Here is an 18,848-nt window from a genome sequence, read left to right as displayed (position 1 = left end):
CGTCCCTATTAACTACATGTAACTGTTGAGAACTTGGACTGTGGTGAGTGTGACTAAGACACTGAAATTTAAATTTTATTTAATTTTAATTAATTTAAATTTAAATTGTGACATGTGGCTGGTAGCTACTGTATTGGACAGCACAGATTTAAATGAAGGAATCAAGAGATAGCAGCATATGCATATTTTTTAGAAATAAATGGAAAACTATTAAAAATCGTTGTCTACAAGGTGGGGAAAATTGAAAGGGAACATTTCACTGAGTCATCTTGCACTGTTTGATTTTCTACTACATGCATGTATTTGGTTATTACTTAAACTTTTGGGTCTTTGAGGGGGAATAGAGAATCATCCTTTTAAAAATGAGATAAAAGTTACACTTGAAGTGTCAACTGAAGTGAATAACTGGGCAAGAATCAGAGCTCTAAGCTTCAAACAATTCTTGTTAGCAGGGGGTCTTCACAGAGAGTTTTATTATTTGGCGTGAGATAGCTAATAAAGTAAATATCGGTCGGTGAGGTTAACATATTCTGGCTTCAGAGAAACTAAAAGCTACAAATTTTGATGTATGGTCCTAGAATTATAGAGCTGTGAGAATTGCTATCCACACAAAATTATAGATGTGTAAGTCTCCAGCTTGTCTCACCAAAACCATGCTCAAACATATATCATCATTATTAAACCATCACTCAAGCCCAGGTGGCATTTGTTGTGCTCAAACTTATTTTGCATTTGAAGACAACAAAATATTTGTAATTACATTTCAATTAAATGAATCCTTGGTCATGCGTAGTTTCTGCTATGTTTTACTGATGGGTCATGTAGCCAATTTACTGGGGGTATTTTTATCTGGGAGTTGAGGGAGGGTGTAGGGGAAGGGGAAGCTGTATAGCAGTCCTTGTTAAATTAAGAGTAAGGGAATGAGGGCCACTTCTTCTAGACGTGGTACAGATGGAATTGGCTTCAACTTGTTTATAATCTGTTGTTAGTTTTAACAACTTGTTTTGAAGATTTTTGAGAGGAAGGAGGAAAAGCCTGGTATAGGGAGCTGAGAAAGTTTTTCTCAAGAGGCAGTTGGAGTGGAACATTTTAAATTTATGAACGCAACGCTACTTTTGGAGAGCTGTGTCACTATAAAATTCTGGGTTCAAGTAGACTCAGAGCAGCTTTATTAAGCTACATTATGAGTGAGAAGGAATAATTCCTTCTACTGCAATCTAAAAAAATCCATTCTAGTGTAGGTGGTAGCAAGCACCAAGGATCTACTATTAATCTCTTACTCTTATGTTCAGATTTGCTTCACGTTATACCAGCATATACCACATATACCAAGTTATGTCTGCTTATTAATTTGGCCTGATGGTTGGATAAAATTGAAGCAGAACTGTCGTATTCCAGCTTGTCGGCATTAGGTGTAGTACCTATAGTTATTTGCTATTTAAAGATGAGAATTCTTAGAGAGGAGAACGTGTTTATTGAATATAAGTTATTTTTTGAAAGATACTTTAAATTTATTCCATATCATTTTTAAAGGGTAAGTCCAAAGGGCAAAAATTAGAGGGAGACAGATTTCTAACAATTTGAACTCTTCAAAAATGGAATAGCCTTCTTGTGAATTAGTGAGTTTGCTTCTGTTTGGACATATTCAAGCAGATCACAGATGATTTTGTGCCAGAGATGTTGAAGGGGGACTTTACCTCAGGCCAGATGATTTCTACCTTCCCTTCCAACTCCTAGGATTCTTAAGGTTCTCTAATTTTAGGTTCATGAGCTCAGTAAGACTTCTAATCATTATAACACTTCCAGACGATACTGGAAGCCTATTTCTCCATTGTCAAGCATTCAAATACATTTGGTGGTTTAATACAATGTATACAAAAACTGGTCTGAGTAAATAAAATCTCACACAATTATATTTTTTTCAAATTTAAGAGTTGTTAAAAGTTTAGTTCAGATCATATTTCTGCATATATATATGCGATGACTAATCCCAGCCTAAGAGCTAAAAATACAAAACTCTTATCGAAATCAGGTGTGCAATAAACAAATAAACTCATTCATTGCTTACGTGAAAGTCAAGGAAATGTGGCAAAGAAAACTATATATAACAAGCCAATATTACAGTCTATCTACACAATAACTCATCTACTCCTTCCATCTTTATAAGGTGAAAAAATGAGTTTAAAATTTAAAGCAGAGACAAGATGTATTAACCCGTAAAAATGGTTCTTCAATTGTGTGCCTTTAAATTAATAGAAAAAAGAGAAACTTAGTATTAAAATAGATAAATTAGGGCTTCCCTGGTGGCGCAGTGGTTGAGAGTCTGCCTGCCGATGCAGGGGGTGCGGGTTCGTGCCCCGGTCCAGGAAGATCCCACATGCCGCGGAGCGGCTGGGCCCGTGAGCCATGGCTGCTGAGCCTGCACGCCCAGAGCCTGTGCTCCGCAGCGGGAGAGGCCACAACAGTGAGAGGCCCGTGTAATGCAAATAAATAAATAAATAAATAAATTATATATCACTATGTTTATGTAATAGTTGTAGCCAAGGTCCCTAAATAGAATATTGTCCAGTGGTGCTAAGGGGATCGTAATAGTATCAAGAAGTATTAGATTCAGATTTCAAGTTCTGGTTGAAAAAAAGATAATATTTTATTTGTTTTTAAACTAAGCTAAGCTCTTAAACTAAGCTCTTAAAATCAGAAATATTCTTTAACAGCCACCCTCCAGAGTTGAGGGGAGTTTTTGGAAAAAGGAGACAAAAAAGCATTGAGAAAGATAACATTTTCTAGAGAACTCTGCTAGTATTAGAATTAAATGTTTTAATTAGATAGTAATTTACTTGCTTTCTTGTACATTGTGTCATCTTCTCTAGTTTGTGTTGTTATAGTTCTGCATGTGAAAAAACAAAAACATAGAATATAAGATATTCTTGATAATAATAGACTAAAATCTAAAAGGTACAGTTTATGTTCTTGGAAATAAAATGATAACCAGCCCATATCCAGCCTTTTCAAATAGAAGCAAAGGGATGTACTGGGGGTAGGGTGAGTCAACGCTGTTTATACAGGTTTTCACATGACTTTTCTTTTAAAAAGTGTATGGAATACCTCCAAAACAAATACTGTTTTGTTAGATGAGAAGACCAAAAGGGAAATCCTAGAGAAAGGAGGATGGATGATCTTTCTTTAATGTCAAAACTGACAAAAACACATCCCCTCCCCCGCACTTTGCTCAAGATAATTTTCTCAACAAGACCCAGATTGCTTCAAGTCTTTGCCTATCACCCTTTGAAGCACTTTCCTTATTATTAGGAGTGGGGGCAGGGTTTCCTTTGAGGATTTTTACAGCAGTGAAGAGTTCCTCCTTTAAATACTTTCACATGATGAGGGAATTCCGCTCTCAAAGTGCTGTCATCACTGTGGCTTCTCTGTCATAAGACAATTTATTCTTGGGTAAAGGTCCTTCTTAGTTTGTCAATAGGACTTACCTTTCCGTTGGATTCTCTTTCTATAGAGCTTCTCTTTTTCTGAGAGATGTAGCAAAAGAACTCAACATTCTCCTTTGTTAACCTTATTGATGAAGTTGACTGTGATTCTCTTGAAATGTGTTCCATACAGGAGGTTATAGACTTCAACATGGCTCTCCTTGTCAGTCTCCCACCAGTTAAGACGTGGGTGACATATCCAATATTCCATCTTGAAAACTGTATTCCTTCTACAGTGCAAAGGGACACTATGAATTTTGGGATGTTTGGTGTCTCTTCCAGTGCTTTTTTTTTTTTTTTTTTTTTTTTTTTTTCGATACGCGGGCCTCTCACTGTTGTGGCCTCTCCCGTTGCGGAGCACAGGCTCCAGACATGCAGGCTCAGCGGCCATGGCTTACGGGCCCAGCCGCTCCGCAACATGTGGGATCTTCCCGGACCGGGGCACGAACCCGTGTCCCCTGCATCGGCAGGTGGACTCTCAACCACTGCGCCACCAAGGAAGCCCTCTTCTAGTGTTTAAATAGCACCATGGTAAACAACAAGTAAACTATTCAAGTGTCAAAACAGTTTTCTCAGAAACATTGAAATCTTTTGAGAACCTTTACTCCATGTCACCCCACATCACCCTGCTCGACTCTTGAATGTGGTCTTCTGGAAAATTTTATAAATATTTAATTCATGGATGCAAAATGTATAGCTGTATGGTTTCATAGCTCATTTGAAAGCAGTTCCTTTCCCTCCCCAAAATCTTTAGTAGGCAGTGATTCACAATTATTAGGAAAGAATTAGAATTAAGAAACCCCAAATAGAATGGACAGTTTTCTCAATATTATTGCCTAAGGGTGTGCTTCTAAGTCTTCCTGGCTGTTTTAGATAAATGAATAAAAAACTTATCTATATCCCAAGCTACATTACATGATTTATATCATTACTCTTGGACTTTCCTTTGAACAGTTTGGTCTTTAGAAAGTGAGAGAATAGGTATTGTCGGGTACATTCATTATCGGTTTCCACCTAGAAGCTCTTAAGTGCAACAGTGTATCTATCAACTAATCCAGACTGGCCGTAAACATATTTCTTAAAACCTTCAGCTTCCTTCCTACCAGAGTGTTCAAATGATTGACCTCTCAGCCTTTCACTGAGGAAAAAAGTGGAACATAAGAAGAGAGCCCTAGACTAAGTCAGAATACTCAGATTCTATTTTTGGCTCTGCCACTTCCTGCCTGAGTAACACTGGCAAGTAACTTGTCCTTCTGCTCCCCCATCCCTCTCCCCCAAAAACCCGGTAAAGTGAGTGACCTAGATGATCGTCAATGTGTTTTTACTACCTCAAATAAATAATAAGGTTATTTCACCTACATAGAGAGGCTTAATTATAGTAAATGAGCCAAAACGGAAAGTCCAGTGAGAAAGTAGCATTGATATTCCTTAATCTGGTCTTGTAAAGAAGGAGTATGATTATATTCTTTCCTTCTTCTATGGGACTCTGTGGTGTACTGTAATTATTCATCCCACTTTCTTATTTAAGGTTAGTGGAAAATCCGTTTAATAAACATTTCAGCTGTGCCTTTGTGCTGTACACCATGGTAGGCTGTGAGTATACTCAGGTCAGCGCTTTCAAAATGTTCACCAGCCAAGCAGGGAGAAAGCATGAAAACAAATCACAAATCTACTGTGATGAATAGAACAAGATAAGTATACCTAAGATGCAGAGGTAGCATGGGAAATACATATATATTTCTCCGTACCTATTTTAAATTCTAGAAATAGGAAAATGTGGATGTGGTGGAGGGAGGGAGGTAGCTTTAGGGTAAACTTAAAATAAAAACAAAAACTCCTAACTCTTTACCTGTTTACTACTGAATCAAATATGTCCCATCATAATATTAGTTGCCATAAACTGTAGTCAAATGAGTTAAGACATGGGAGCTTTAAAAAACAAAAACAGAAACAGAATGTTCTCTTTCTTTTCATGGATAAATTATTTTTCAACGTCTTGAAGCATCACCACTAAATTTCTCTTTTTCAATGGGTACTTCTGTCATTGAACAAAGAAGAGCACCTCAATGTGTCAAGTAATCATTAAAAACCAAATACTATAAGCCAGACTATATTCAGATTCTCTTTGGAATTTAGAAAATGGGGAGAAACAGGTTTTCTTAAGGATACTGATGTTTCTTAGCATAATTAAGTTTTGTGGAATATTATCTTATATAGACAGAGTTAAGGTTTTCCTAGTGATTTGTAGCAATCTCGAAGTCAAATCAAAGAATTGGACAGTGTTTAAACTCTGGGTGTTAAATCTAGCACTACCAAAGCTATGTTGTTGCATAAGGGGGGGAAGGGGAGCTTGGGGGAGTTTAGTGTAAAAACTTGGCCTGAGCTAATTTGTTTTGTTTGAAACTGGAAATCATATTGTGGAAATTTGCATTCCGTTTTCTTTCAAAAGGTGTATTAACACAAGGCACTCAGTTTTTAAAGGGCTTCCTCCTTTCTATAGGAAAAATTTGGCTTCTGAAAAAGGAAAAAAATTGCACAAGCAATTCAGCAACATTGCACCTCTTTCATCATTTTGAGGATACAGGCTTCAACTCAGTTACTCCAGACATATTTTCTGGAAACATGTAAAAACATGCCCATAAGTACTGAACATAAAACCTGACTGTATACCCATAAACATGTGTACAGTCTTATGGTCTACTTACCACTGGGTTTCTTAAAGCCATGTGCATATTTAAAAAATCACTAGACTAAATGAAAATTGGAACAAGATGCTATTTGAGAGAAGGCGCTACCCAGAGATGCCTGAGGAACACTGCTCTGTGACTCTCCTATGAAGTAAGCAAGCCTCTTGCCCATCAATAGATAGAACCTATGCTTTCCAGATAACCCCTATCCTGAGAAATTAGATTAAGATGGAAAAAACAGAATTAAAAAAATATATTTTAACTATCCAAACTGAGTACTAAAAAAACATGGTTCCTAAAGAAGCATGGAATAGTTGAAAAATTAACAGCCAGACCAGTTGGATTGTGTTTTGGAAAACATCACACTGTAAAACTCACAGTGCTTCAGGACCGTGCCCAGTGACTCTGAAGATAAGAGAGAGAAGAGGAAATGGTGATAGAGAGCTTTATAAGTTCAGGGATGCGCTAAAAAAACTACTGGAAGGTCTAAGAGAGTCTCGTGAAACATAAAATCCCAATACAACTGTAATCTGAATGTGAGGAAAAGGTTATTCTTAAAAAAAATAGTTGCATTCTTGCAAAATATATTAACATTGAGTCTTCGACCTTTTTTTTTCAGGTTGAAAAAGTTAAGCATGATTCATATACTAAAGATTTCCATTCTATGCTTAGTATTTCTTTTAAAATTGCCTTCTAACCCAAGGATGTGTCTCTCTCTCCTCTGTTTTGGTTCTTGTGCTTGCTCTGTCCCAGGTTGGCCTTCATTCCACGATGTGATCAGTTCTGATGCAGTCACATTCACAGATGACTTTTCCTATGGGATGCACAGGGTGGAAACCAGCTGCTCTCAGGTGAGTTAATCCCACCTGAAAATCCAAAATGATGCTCACTCTGCATTGCAAGCACTTTCAAGACTCCTGGTTGTACTAAATATAGCAACTAAGGCCAAGTGACCCATCACAAAAGGGACAAACACAATGAAGTCTCTATCAAGTCCTAATGACATCTCAGTCTTGAGGAGTTTAGCAAGTCAACTTAAATGTCAGTCATTGGCTTCAACACTATTAAACAAAATCATTGGTAGGAAAAATCATCTTCAATTGACTTAATACAGTGGGGAATGGGTCATTCTTAGGGCATGTGAAGATTTCATCACATGGCCTCACATAATCTGTTCACATAATCCCCCTCTCCCTGCAGTTCTGTGCACTCACTGTTCAGTTATAATACCTCTAATGGTAATGATCCCAACATGGTCAACAAAGACCCCAGAAACAGCTCTCCTTGGGTGGATGTGAGGAGGGAGGTTGGAGAGCGGCAGAAGGAAGAGGAAGTTCAGTGGTGGGCTGTATGGGAGCAGAGAGGGAATGTGTGATAAGGTAATTCCTTCTCTACTTCTCCTAGGAATAGACCTATCCTCATTTACAAGGATGTTCTAGTTAGTTCCTTCCACCCTGCTCTGACTGAATTAGTGCTGGATCTAAGGGGGAAAATGAACGTGTGTTGAGCAGAAGGCAAAAATATAGTTAATCTGTCATCCCAATCAAGAAATTTGAACTTTTGGGGGTTTTGTGCTTAAGCCCAGAGACATAGCCAGAACCTTCTAGTTCTAGAGCAGCTGCACATTAGATAGTCTCTTCTAGTTCTCTAGAACTAGGGCAACTGCACATTTTATTCTAGAGTAGGTAGTCCTGCCCTAACTTGCTTTAAATAAGTGAAATATAAAGTCTGAGTATTGTGGCACTGGAACTCATTGACACTACAGAGTGTTTTGTTGGGGGCTGTCTCTTGTACAGTACATATCAGAGGTAGAGGGGGCACAATCAGGCAGCTGTGATAGCAAAGGGATTGCCACGTGGGCCTCCCTCAGCATTCTTCCGCCTGACCGTTAACCCCCTTCATCAGGCACATGAGTTTTAGGGAGTAGGTAGCATATTTACTACCAAGTAGGGAAGGAGATTCGTTTGAACCTAACCACCTGATGAATTCCTGTTTTATTTTTTTAAAATAAGGTTGGCAAGTTAACTGTCTTCTGAGTATGAGGACCGCTCCCTCCCTTGAAAAGCAGGCTTTATATTTTATCCAAGTCACATTTTCAGTTCACTCTTGCTTCTCAGATCTGAGTCTGAGCAAGATTCTGGTACTTTTTGATCCTGGGTCTCACCCCCAGAGATTCTAATTTAATTGGTTTGGGTGAGGCCTGAACATCAACATTCTTAAAAACTCCCCTGGTAAATGTTCACAATAACCTTATGACTAGATAATGTTATTCTCTCTCATTTTACACTTGAGAAAACGGAGGCACAAGGAGTGCAATTACACTTGTGTAGATATTCATAGATTGATCTGAGACTTGAATTTGGGCAGTTAGCTCCAGAGCTCTTTACGGTGCTCAGTTGGATAAATAAGTAGATAGAGGGGAGGTAGGTAGGTAGATAGAGAGATAGATAGATAGATAGATAGATAGATAGATAGTTAGATAGATAGATACATGTACCACAAAGAGTCATATTGAAATAAGAAAAAAAAAAAAAACCCAAATCCTCTGATCCCTCAGCAGTTAAATTCAATTCAGTTTTGGATTCAACTGAATTTTTATTATAACTGCCACAGAAGCAAATTGTGAATATCTACCCAGGAATCTAAAATACTTGACAAAAAAGTGAGGTTGGATGGTACACAGTAATTTGTAACTTAGGTACATAGTACTTAGTAAACCTCTCTTAAGGCTAATGGTTGTTTTTTTCTTTCTTTGTTTAACCTGCCTTAAGGACTGTTATATGACTGCTACTTTCCTCTTCACTCAGAACCCACTTTCAAACATTGAGTTCTATGAAAATCAGATAAAAAAGGGACAGAAAAGGTGGGGCATAAGATAATACCTTTCATTCAGGCCCTACTCTGATGTCTTTGTGACTAATTGTTATAATTCACAGTTAGAATATACTTCCTCCTTTCTCTGTGCCAGCCACTGAGGTAACACCAGTAGGAGTCAAGACAAGACCATTAGGAAGATGTCCTACAGTGACCAGAGGAATGAAACCCACAGACTGTGCCCAAATTAGGCAACACTCATAGCAGATACCAAGCTAACCCAAGCATAGCTCTCAGCCCTTTGGTTAAAGGCCTAGGTGACTGTTAACTGTTCTTTGGTCCTTTCCTAACAGTTGCGTGAAGAACTAACACTGACTGACCTACTCCATTTCAGCTTCTTTTTCCACCACTTTTATTTCTCACATTAGAAAGTGACCCTTTCTTAAATAAAACTCTTAAATTTAAAGAGAAGAGAGAGGGAAATTTGTTCCATGAACGCATGTGTAAACAGGCATGCTTTGAGAAGTAAGTACCATGTGGAAAATAATTGGGTTCCAGCCCCAAAGAATATGTTTGCTGGACTCTTTCCTGTGTGGACAGAGTGGACATGTCTGCCCCACAGTGCACTAAGAGCTAACTAAGCTAAAGTGTTCTGGGTGTCTTTCCTTTCAGTTTCTTTGTCTTCTAATTTGTGTTTGACACAGACATTTATTTTCCTCTTGTATTACATTTTTCTTTAGTTTTCTCTTGTCCATTTTCTCATTCATCCTTTTTATCTTGACTCGAGGGAAAAAAACTGATTTAATGGTTTCCATACTAGAGTAACCACTTGTATCTTATTTCCTAGTTTCTCACCCTTAACACTATTTTTCATTATCAGTTTATCTTCTTTTACCTTCTATTCTTTCAGTTTAGGAAGTCTCTTCTCCTACATGCAACTTCTCCCATCTTTTTTTTTTTTTTCTTTTAAACTTTTGGATGGTGACATGGTATGGCAAAATTGTCTGGTTTGCTTCTCCTCTTTCTAAAATTCTTGTTGTATTTTGAATTCACATGGTTTGTCCTTTTTCTGGACTGCATTGCATGAAAGGGGTTTGTGTTATAAAGAATCCATTAGATGTTTTCAGTATCTTAGAGACATTCTCAGTTGGACATGGTATGTGAAATGCTTCTTTCTTATGGTAAAGATGGAGCATCTAAACACGTAGACCCTTTTACTGCCAACTTACACAAATAAACTGAGCTTCTGTGGATGGAACCAGTAGACTCAACCTGCTTGCCTGGCAATATGGCGATTTTTTTTTTTGGTGTATGGGTCTCTAATTCTTGCCTTAGTACTTAGGATTCCTCTCCTTCTCCTTCTCCCCTCCCCCATCCTCCCTTCTCCTCTTCCCCTGCCCCTTCTTCTTCATTGTGATATGGATCACACCATGCAGTGAATTAGGCCTCATGTTTGGGTAAGAATTATAAACACATTGGGAGCCGTACCTACCACCTCATTATACTACACTGTAGTTTTTCCATGTGTCCAGTGACTTCTTCTTCCTTTTTTTTTTTTTTTTAATTTTTTAAATTTATCTTTGGCTGAGTTGGGTCTTCGTTGCTGCGCACGGGCTCTCTCTAGTTGCGGGAATGGGGGCTACTCTTCATTGTGGTGCGCAGGCTTCTCATTGCAGTGGCTCTCCACTTTGGTGGGCGTATGTATCTTCCCCCTGGCTGTAGCAATTTCCTAACAATTTCCAGTTATAAAGAATTTTTCTTAATTTCGTTTAATTCACATTTTTAGTTAGCGATAAAATATATTGCTTCTATTCCACTTTCACTGACTACTATGAGTAATTGCTTGACAGCTTCTTCCTAAGCCTCCAACCCCAGCCTGTTAGGCAACACTGTCAGGAATTTAAATTCAGTGCAAAGAGGTAAGATTTGCATGGTTTAAGCTGTAGTTCAGTGAAGTAAGTCTCTCCTGGAAATAATTGGGGGATTCTTCCTTCTTTAGATCAAAATTCTACATCTGCAGCAAATGGGAGACCAATAAATCACTTAACTTTTTGTAATAATCTTTGAGGAAGAACCCTGAGTTTACCCAAGTTGGACTCTATTTATGACTGCAGCTATTACTGCTTGAATCTATGGTAGAGTCCCTTAAGTTTGTTTTAGATCCTTATTAATTTGTTCTAAGTCAGCCAAATCAACAGAAAGGTAAATATCCACCAATACAAAGTATTTTTCAAGAGTTAAGCAGTTTTTGGGCTTCCCTGGTGGCGGAGTGGTTAAGAATCCGCCTGCCAGTTCAGCGGACACTGGTTTGAGCCCTGGTCCAGGAAGATCCTACATGCCGCGGAGCAACTAAGCCCGTGTGCCACAACGACTGAGCCTGCGCTCTAGAGCCCACGAGAGCCCGTGTGCCACAACTACTGAGCCCGTGTGCCACAACTACTGAAGCTTGCATGCCTAGAACCCGTGCTCCACAACAAGAGAAGCCACTGAATAAGAAGCCTGCTCACTGCAACGAAGAGTAGCCCCTGCTCACCACAACTAGAGAAAGCCGCGCGCAGCAACAAAGACCCAATGCAGCCCAAAATAAATAATAAATAAATAAAATTTAAAAAAGAGTTAAGCAGTTTTTGGTAAAACCCCAAACCTTATTAATCTTTTGCAGATGACAACTCATATATTGCTGATGATTAAAGACACCCATGTGTTACAATAGGATTTCAGACTCACAGCCCCTCTTTTTCTTGATCTTTCAGTAAAATCATAATGCTAAACTGGTGACTTCACAATCATTTCCTTGGCAAAAGATTAATATCACAAGCACAGAGGAAAAGAGCCCTACTTACACACAAGTGTCTTTGATAACGATGGGAGAAAACAGGATACTACTGGCAAAGTAAATTGCTTTCCTTCTTAAAACTCTTTTCTCCTTCCCATCCTGCCCCATGTGCCCAAGTGTAAAAGCCCTGCTTTGAAACTGCTTCATCTTGTAGATCAAACACTTAAGAGAAAATGATAATAATAAAACCCCAAACATCCTAGGAGTAGCTGGGAGAAAACCTTCCAGGACAGTTGGAAATATATCAGTGCAGAAATATGTAACTGTGTTGAATGCACTATTTGTGTTTCTCATGCACACAATTAAGAATTGCAGTCAGATTTTAAGGAATTATGTTAAATTTGATGCTCAATCACTTTTCTTTTTTTTGAGGGGAGTCCTTTCCCTTGGTTCTCTACAGGTTCTTTAGTTGCCAGTTTTTCTGAGTGAGAGGCTTAGGTGATAAAGGATTCCCGTGGGAATTTAAATTATTTCTTTTGAACAATGCTTATCTCATGCTTCCTCAGAATAAGAGCTGGAAGATTCAGTCATAGTTTGTATTTTACCTGTAAAAGAAAGAAATACATAACCATTTTAAAACAACTTTCAAAATGCACACCAAAGATCATACCCGGAAATAAATCATTAACAGCAGGTTTCAGAGATTTCTTCATTGGGCAGCCAGTTTGTTTCAGTTACAACCAGGTGTGCTGAGGGATCCCAGCACACTGCCAGCTGGCTGGGGCCGGGACGCGGAGCTCCCAGGTGGCTAAAGAAACAATGCATCTGTGACAACTTTCGTTCATCACCGTAGCCTTCCACCAGGGTTAGAAGCTGGAAAGAATGGGCTCCATGGGTGTTCCCCTCAGGGAGGAGCCTTCAGGGCTTGTGCACTTTTAAAAGAAACCAGGTACTGTTCTTTTATGGGAGGCTAGGTGCTCCTGGGAGGAAGCAGAAATGGTACTGTGTGGTTAGGCTTCCTTCAGACAAACGGCCTTACAACTTTGTAGGCAACCGGATGGGCATGTATGTGGTGGCACAGATCTAAATGAACACCTTGCTCCTCCCTCAGTTATGTGAGCCTGGAGTGAATCTTCCAGAACACCTTGTGCAAGCATGATGAAGCTATCACTATTGTTTTTAGGGGACCATTACCATTTCTGAGGGTTTCCCTACCCCATCACCAACGCAGATACTTATTTACCAATGATCTTTGTTGCCTTTTCCCCACTATAATTCTTCTTCCTCATCCCGCTCCCTTTTTCTGTTGCCTGGGTCTAGAATCTGTGTTTTTCTTATTGAAATGACTTGTTTCATTGATTCAAATGAAACTGCAGGCCAATAACCAACTCAGTCCAACAGATTAAATTACTCTAATTTGGATTTTTTTTTTAATGATTTGGGAAATGAATGATTTGGAAAATACATACTACAAAATGGCTTCAAGTATACCATTGCTATGCTTTATCTTTGTAGTAAGGTAAAGAGAACTGTTTTCTAAATATGCTCAAGATGATTAATAAAGGCAATATCATTTATTTTTGCCCAGATAGCTGTATTCTCTCATTAAAAAAAAAGAAAAACCAAAAAAACTATCTGAGGCTTTTATGTGAAAACGCCACCTCTCAGATGCCAGGTGATTGAAGAGCCGGAGCTGCACATGAGATCAATAATTGTGCACACGTGCTGGTCACCGAGAGCACCAGTTCCTGTCGGCCTGCACGCTGACTCTTTTGGCAGGCAGAAGTAGGTGCTCTCCTGTGTCCACTGGGTAAGCATGTGTATTTTTACTGGTGCATCTTAGCTGCTGATGCCTGAAAATTTGGTCTCCATTGTTTATAGAAAGGGAAAGCAATCTGAGCTGTCAGCCTTGATATTACCTAAACCTGCATAAAATGTGGTAAAATAATGCAAGGTTTGTTTTTTAGGCCTGTTTCATATTTTCCAGGCAACAGATCAAATCAGTTCAGGGTTCATTTTTAGTTCTTTAATAAGCTGACACAGTATGTTGGCAGTAAAATAAGAATGCACTTTTCCCGTGGAAGTGCCCTCTAGTTGAAGCTGCTATTTGTGCTATTCGTTAATAACTAGAGGACCCTCGAAAATTGAATTTAGTACTTTCTATGGGGAAACTGAGATTCTGGTTCTTTCCACTGTAATGAGCACCATCCCTCACTTCTCTCTCATCGTCTCCTATTTTCCTTCCTTGCAATGTATGAGTGTTTTATACACCAAACGAGCTCGATGAGAAGAATTAATGAACCATCTGTATGTCTCTTCTCTCACGTTCTTGCCTAAGTCTTGACTCCTCCATCTGCTTGAGATGCTCTCCCCTGGATATCCGCTCCTTCACTTCCTCCAGGTTCTTATCCCAAAGCCAGCCCGGAAAAACCACCCCTGGCCACCTTACCTAAAATGTCAGCCCCCAACCTGTGGCACTTTCTGGTTTTCATTTTCGTTTTTGTTTTGCTCCTTAGCATTTACTTCCACCTACTGTGCTTTACGGTCCCTAATTTCCTTTGTATTTTCCGTCTCCCCCACTGGAATGTAAGCTCCATGAGGCTACTGCCTGTACCTCCAGAGTCTGGGACAGTGCCTGGCATGTAGCAGGCGCTCCCTAAATATTTGTGAAATGAATGAACGGGGGTCATTTGCCCCAGGCTTTGGTTTCTTTGTTACATGACGAACGATGTGTTTTTGCAGCCTGTTTGAATGTGGAGCACTAACGTCCCCATACCCTTCAGCCCTGTCCCTGCTGAGGAGGGTGGGGGACAGGTAAGTGTGGCCTGTGCTCTTATCTCCGGGAGCCGAATCCAGCAGCAGACTAGTTAGTGCGGGCTCTGTTCAGTGAGCCAGGCTTTTTGGAGACACTTTCTCTGGGCTGGATTTCTCTTAACACCGTCATAACCAACCATCCCTCCTTCTGCCTCTGTCTGGACTCTCTGCCTCTCCTCCTTCCCCAGCTTTTTGGATAGTCAGTAGCATGGAATGAGCTCGACAGCTTATTCCTTCTCCACGTGACCCAGTTTGTGCAGGTAAGGCAGACCGCATGGCACTCCACCTGTTGGAGGCCAGAAAAACCGATTGCGTGGACTAGTGACGTTTCCATTTTGCCCCACTGCAGTCTTGGTGACCGTGACATAAATCTGTTGAGTCTTGCTATTGCTTTGCTGGGTTCCAAGAACATCCAATGCTTGTCTGATGTTAAGTTTTACTGCCCATGAAAGCAAACGTCACCTCCGTCATGGCCAGTTAAACAGTATCTTTTACAGTGAACTTCTGCATATCTGAAAGCCACCCATCCAAAGCTAAAAGCAGTGCCAGAGGTCCAGATCAAGGGTCAACTCAATTCATAAAACTACTGCAGTCATTTTTCAGCGGGCTGAGTGGCTTCACAGATCAGAAGATACAGTGGCTCCTAAATGGTTTCTGATATGCACAATTCCAGTGCTTTTTATTCTCAGCATGTGGTGCAAAACCTGCCGGAAACCATCTTTGCAGCTATTGACAGGCAGGTTAGAAATCATCCATGATGGCTTCCATCATTTCTCTCTAGGCCGGTCATCCATTTAAACTGCTGTTCCCCTCAAAGCCGGCTTTGTAGATGCTGTTGACTTAACATTTTGCCCTTCTCTTGCAGTGCGGTGCTCACCTCGGGCACATTTTTGACGATGGACCTCGTCCAACCGGCAAAAGATACTGCATAAACTCTGCGTCCTTGTCTTTCACACCTGCAGAGATCAGCGACGCCAGTGGGGACAGCGCAGGGGGCAGCCCGGCCCAGGGCGACAAGACAGAGCTGTAGAGGAGTTGATGGAAACAAGTGTACTTCATGCACAGCTTATTAAAACTAATTCGAGAGCGTCTATCTCAGATATATTTTTTCAAAAATAGAAGAGCAGTTTTATGCTATTGATATTTTTCTTCCTTTGCTTAAACAGAGGCCCTGGCCATCAATGCATTTTGCTATTGACTAGATCGGGAACTGTTTGTAACTTTAGTGAACCTCGGAGGTAGCTTTGTGAGACTTCTTCACGAGCCACTTACATAGCTTTCGGCATTACTTTCTTCGCCTACATAGCTTCTTTCGATTTTTTTTTCTCCTTGCTCAATAGGCAGAAGGTGCTTGGTCTTCAGACATGAAAATCAAGATCTCCTCTGCAGTGCGGAGACCAGGGCTCGGTGGGGCAGGGTGTTGAGACCTGCGAGACACACGGCCTGGAGGCATGTGTGCAGATCCACCTAAGACAAGGGTGGAGCGATGTCTTGTGAGACTTCTCAGCTTTGTGGCAAGTTTGGGCTGAGGTCCTTTATTCTCCCGCAAAGGGTGTGAATGTCTAAAGTCTTTCCTTATGTTAAATTGTTGCCAGATCTGAGGGGGCACACTGAGTGTTGTGGCAGAGAAGCAAACATTACCTCATGGTTAGGCCTTTATTTTATTTTTATTTTTTGTTGAAAACATTGGAATGTAAGATAACCGTAAAATGTTGATCCCTGTTTTGTCCAAAATTCACAAAGAAGAGCACCTGCCATTGCCTTCTGTAAGTCTGTCCCTCCACACCTCATACCAGCTGTGGCTGGAAGGGCATTTTGGTGAATTCCCTGCGTAAGGTAAAATACTGGGGACAGCACACTTCATCAAGGCAGCAGAAGTAAGAGAGAGCAGAGAAGGTTGAGGAGGAAGCCTGGGTACTAGATGTCCAGTGCTCTGAAGAGCAAGTAAGGAACAGAGCCCAGAGGGGAGGGCGGGGGACCTGTGCACAGGGCAAGGTGACCTCTGGAAGGACATTGGGGCTTAAAATAGAAACAGCCAGGAGCTCACATCCCACCCTTGACACTAATCTGCTGTGTGACGAGGGACAAGCTGTCTAGCCTCTCCATGCCTATTCTTTATGTATAAACACGACTTAGAATATTTGCAAAATAATTGACACTCTCAGGGGAAAATTACTATATTGCTATACAATGAAGATCAGTGTTGTAAAATTAAACTGATCTGGTTCTAATTGCCTCAAAGGCCGAAGCCCAGGCATTTGAAATGGAAAGAAGCAGAGAGGAGGGTGACTTAGCTGATTGGTATGGAAACAGTTGGGCCAAGAGCCAGAAATTTTTCTCTGTAGCAGTATGGCTGGTTTTACTCTAAGAAGCTCCGCTCAGTTGCCGTGTAACATTTAGTCTGGTGGGATGGATGTCCCACCATCCATACGGTGGGATCGTGCACCGTAAGGTTGCTACAGCTCTGAGCAGTGGTGATATATATGGGTATTGCGGCCACCAGGCGTGAAAGTATGGTTTATGACTGATATATATTGTGTTTGTAGCCTTGAATGCTAATCCTGAAGTGTAATTTTTAAAAAATAATTTTTTTGTAAATCTTCGATAGCTTATGAATACTGACATCTTTCCTTATAAGCACCAAGACCAAAATAAGAAAGAGGAACACCTGACAATCTTAAAGAAATAATGAGAAACTAAAATGAAAAGTTGTGATCAATCGATGTCAGCGTGGTCACGTCCACATCCTTCTGTGTCTCTCAAAACACCTCCTGGTGAGGCTCGTCATTGTCATGTGGGCCACAACTTTGAGATTCCAGAGGCACTATGCTCTTCTCCCTCGCTCCCAGATGTGTCACCTCAGGCCCTGGGGTCACTCTGGAATTCGCAAGTGTCACTCCCCTCTAGAAGTGAGACGTTGAATTTAAGACCCTTGCAGCCTCGGTGTCCAGACTATCCTAGAAGTCTTTCCCGACCTCACCAAAGGAGTCCCAACATTTCCCAGCGACCCAAGGACCCCCAAAGAAGTGGGTCTCCCAGGACATTCCTGTCCCAGTGTGCGGTCCATCCTCTGGGGGCTCACGTGGCTCCTGCTCTAGGCGGTGGCCTGCTGCGGGGTCTGCTGGACACAAGCTACAGTGTTGGGGTAGACAAGGAAGATAAACGGGGGCTTCTCCCTCTCCCCAGAGACTCTGGATTCTCACTGTTCCTCCAGTTTTATTGTGGGGCTTAACATTCCCCTCAAAAAGCTCCTCTTCTAATGCTTAGTCTTCGTTCAAGGAAAGCCAGTTTTTCTTCTACCACATTTTCCAGCACCAACTTTAAGAAAAATGCAACATCCATGGCAGAAAGCAAGTGGGTGTATGCATCATGTGGTTGAATTTCAGATTGCTTTTGAGTTTAAGTGGTATCGAATTTCAGTATATTTCTGTCTTATGTTAAAGAAATATATTACTAAAACGTAAGTGAGCAATAATGTCAGCTGTCGAGCACTAGATTTATTTTTGCAGGATATGGAGTGCAATGAACTGAGTCAATATGGCGAGGTGTATGTGATCTGTGGGAGTTATGCCATTTAACATGGGAAACGCATGGGGCTTTCCCTCTCTGCACTCCAGCCCTCACTGTGCCGTTAGGAGACGCAGGTTTCTTTGCTGGTGTGTAAAAAAGTACGTCCATACACTCACGTGGAATGGATCTGAAGAAAGCAACAGTACGTATTGTATTAGAGAACATTTCTATGTGTTTAAACTTTTCACTTTATAGATGAATTTAAACTCTTAATGTAAATGACATAGCGATTTGAAAGTCTCTCCATGTTAATTGAATTGAAAATGCCTTGCTTTAAATATGGAATATGATGAAAGGGATTAGCATTTGTTCTAAAGGTCAAATACTACTTTTGCCTTAGATAGCTTTGTAAGAATTTTTCTCCAAGCAATTCAAAACTTTTGAAAAATGACATGGAATTTTCACTATAAACCCTTTTCCTATGTCTATTGTATACAGAAATTATGTAATAAAATCTCTTTATAAAAATGTTTTCCTCTCTGACTCCTAAAGACTTCTCTTATTTTTAGCACAGATGCAGAGACCATCCACTGGAGTTTGCCATAGGCTGCTCTGTTACCCAGCTGATGTGTCTGTAGTTTGTACAGAGGGCCTTTTATCTGGTGTGGACTTTATAAGCTGGAGCTCTGACAGTGGGTCTAGTCCGACTCCCCATACCCCAGGCCCCAGGAGAGGCCTCCTGGGATATGAAAGGTTGGAGGGAAG

The 18,848-nt window shown here is 40.5% G+C and overlaps 1 protein-coding gene across 5 annotated transcripts in view; it reads left to right on the top strand.

The window, feature by feature from the left end:
- The window catches only part of MSRB3 (methionine sulfoxide reductase B3), a 164,575-nt gene extending 145,959 nt beyond the window's left edge, over window positions 1–18,616 (top strand). For 2 of the 5 annotated variants that reach the window (XM_019952310.3, XM_019952313.3), the window contains 2 exons: window positions 6,923–7,020; window positions 15,439–18,616. In XM_019952310.3, the coding sequence (XP_019807869.1) occupies window positions 6,923–7,020; window positions 15,439–15,603 (263 nt within the window). In that variant the 3' untranslated portion in view covers window positions 15,604–18,616. Of the gene's footprint in view, window positions 1–6,922; window positions 7,021–13,347 lie in introns of all 5 variants that reach the window. The other 3 variants (XR_012324298.1, XR_004528896.2, XM_073788414.1) reach the window with 3 other exon arrangements.
- Window positions 18,617–18,848: the final 232 nt, after the last annotated feature.

The sequence above is a fragment of the Tursiops truncatus genome, chromosome 11 (assembly GCF_011762595.2).
Source record: "Tursiops truncatus isolate mTurTru1 chromosome 11, mTurTru1.mat.Y, whole genome shotgun sequence".
In the NCBI taxonomy this organism is placed as follows: domain Eukaryota; kingdom Metazoa; phylum Chordata; class Mammalia; order Artiodactyla; family Delphinidae; genus Tursiops; species Tursiops truncatus.
Note: the sequence above shows the minus strand (reverse complement) of the source record. Positions and strands in the feature narration are given on the sequence as shown.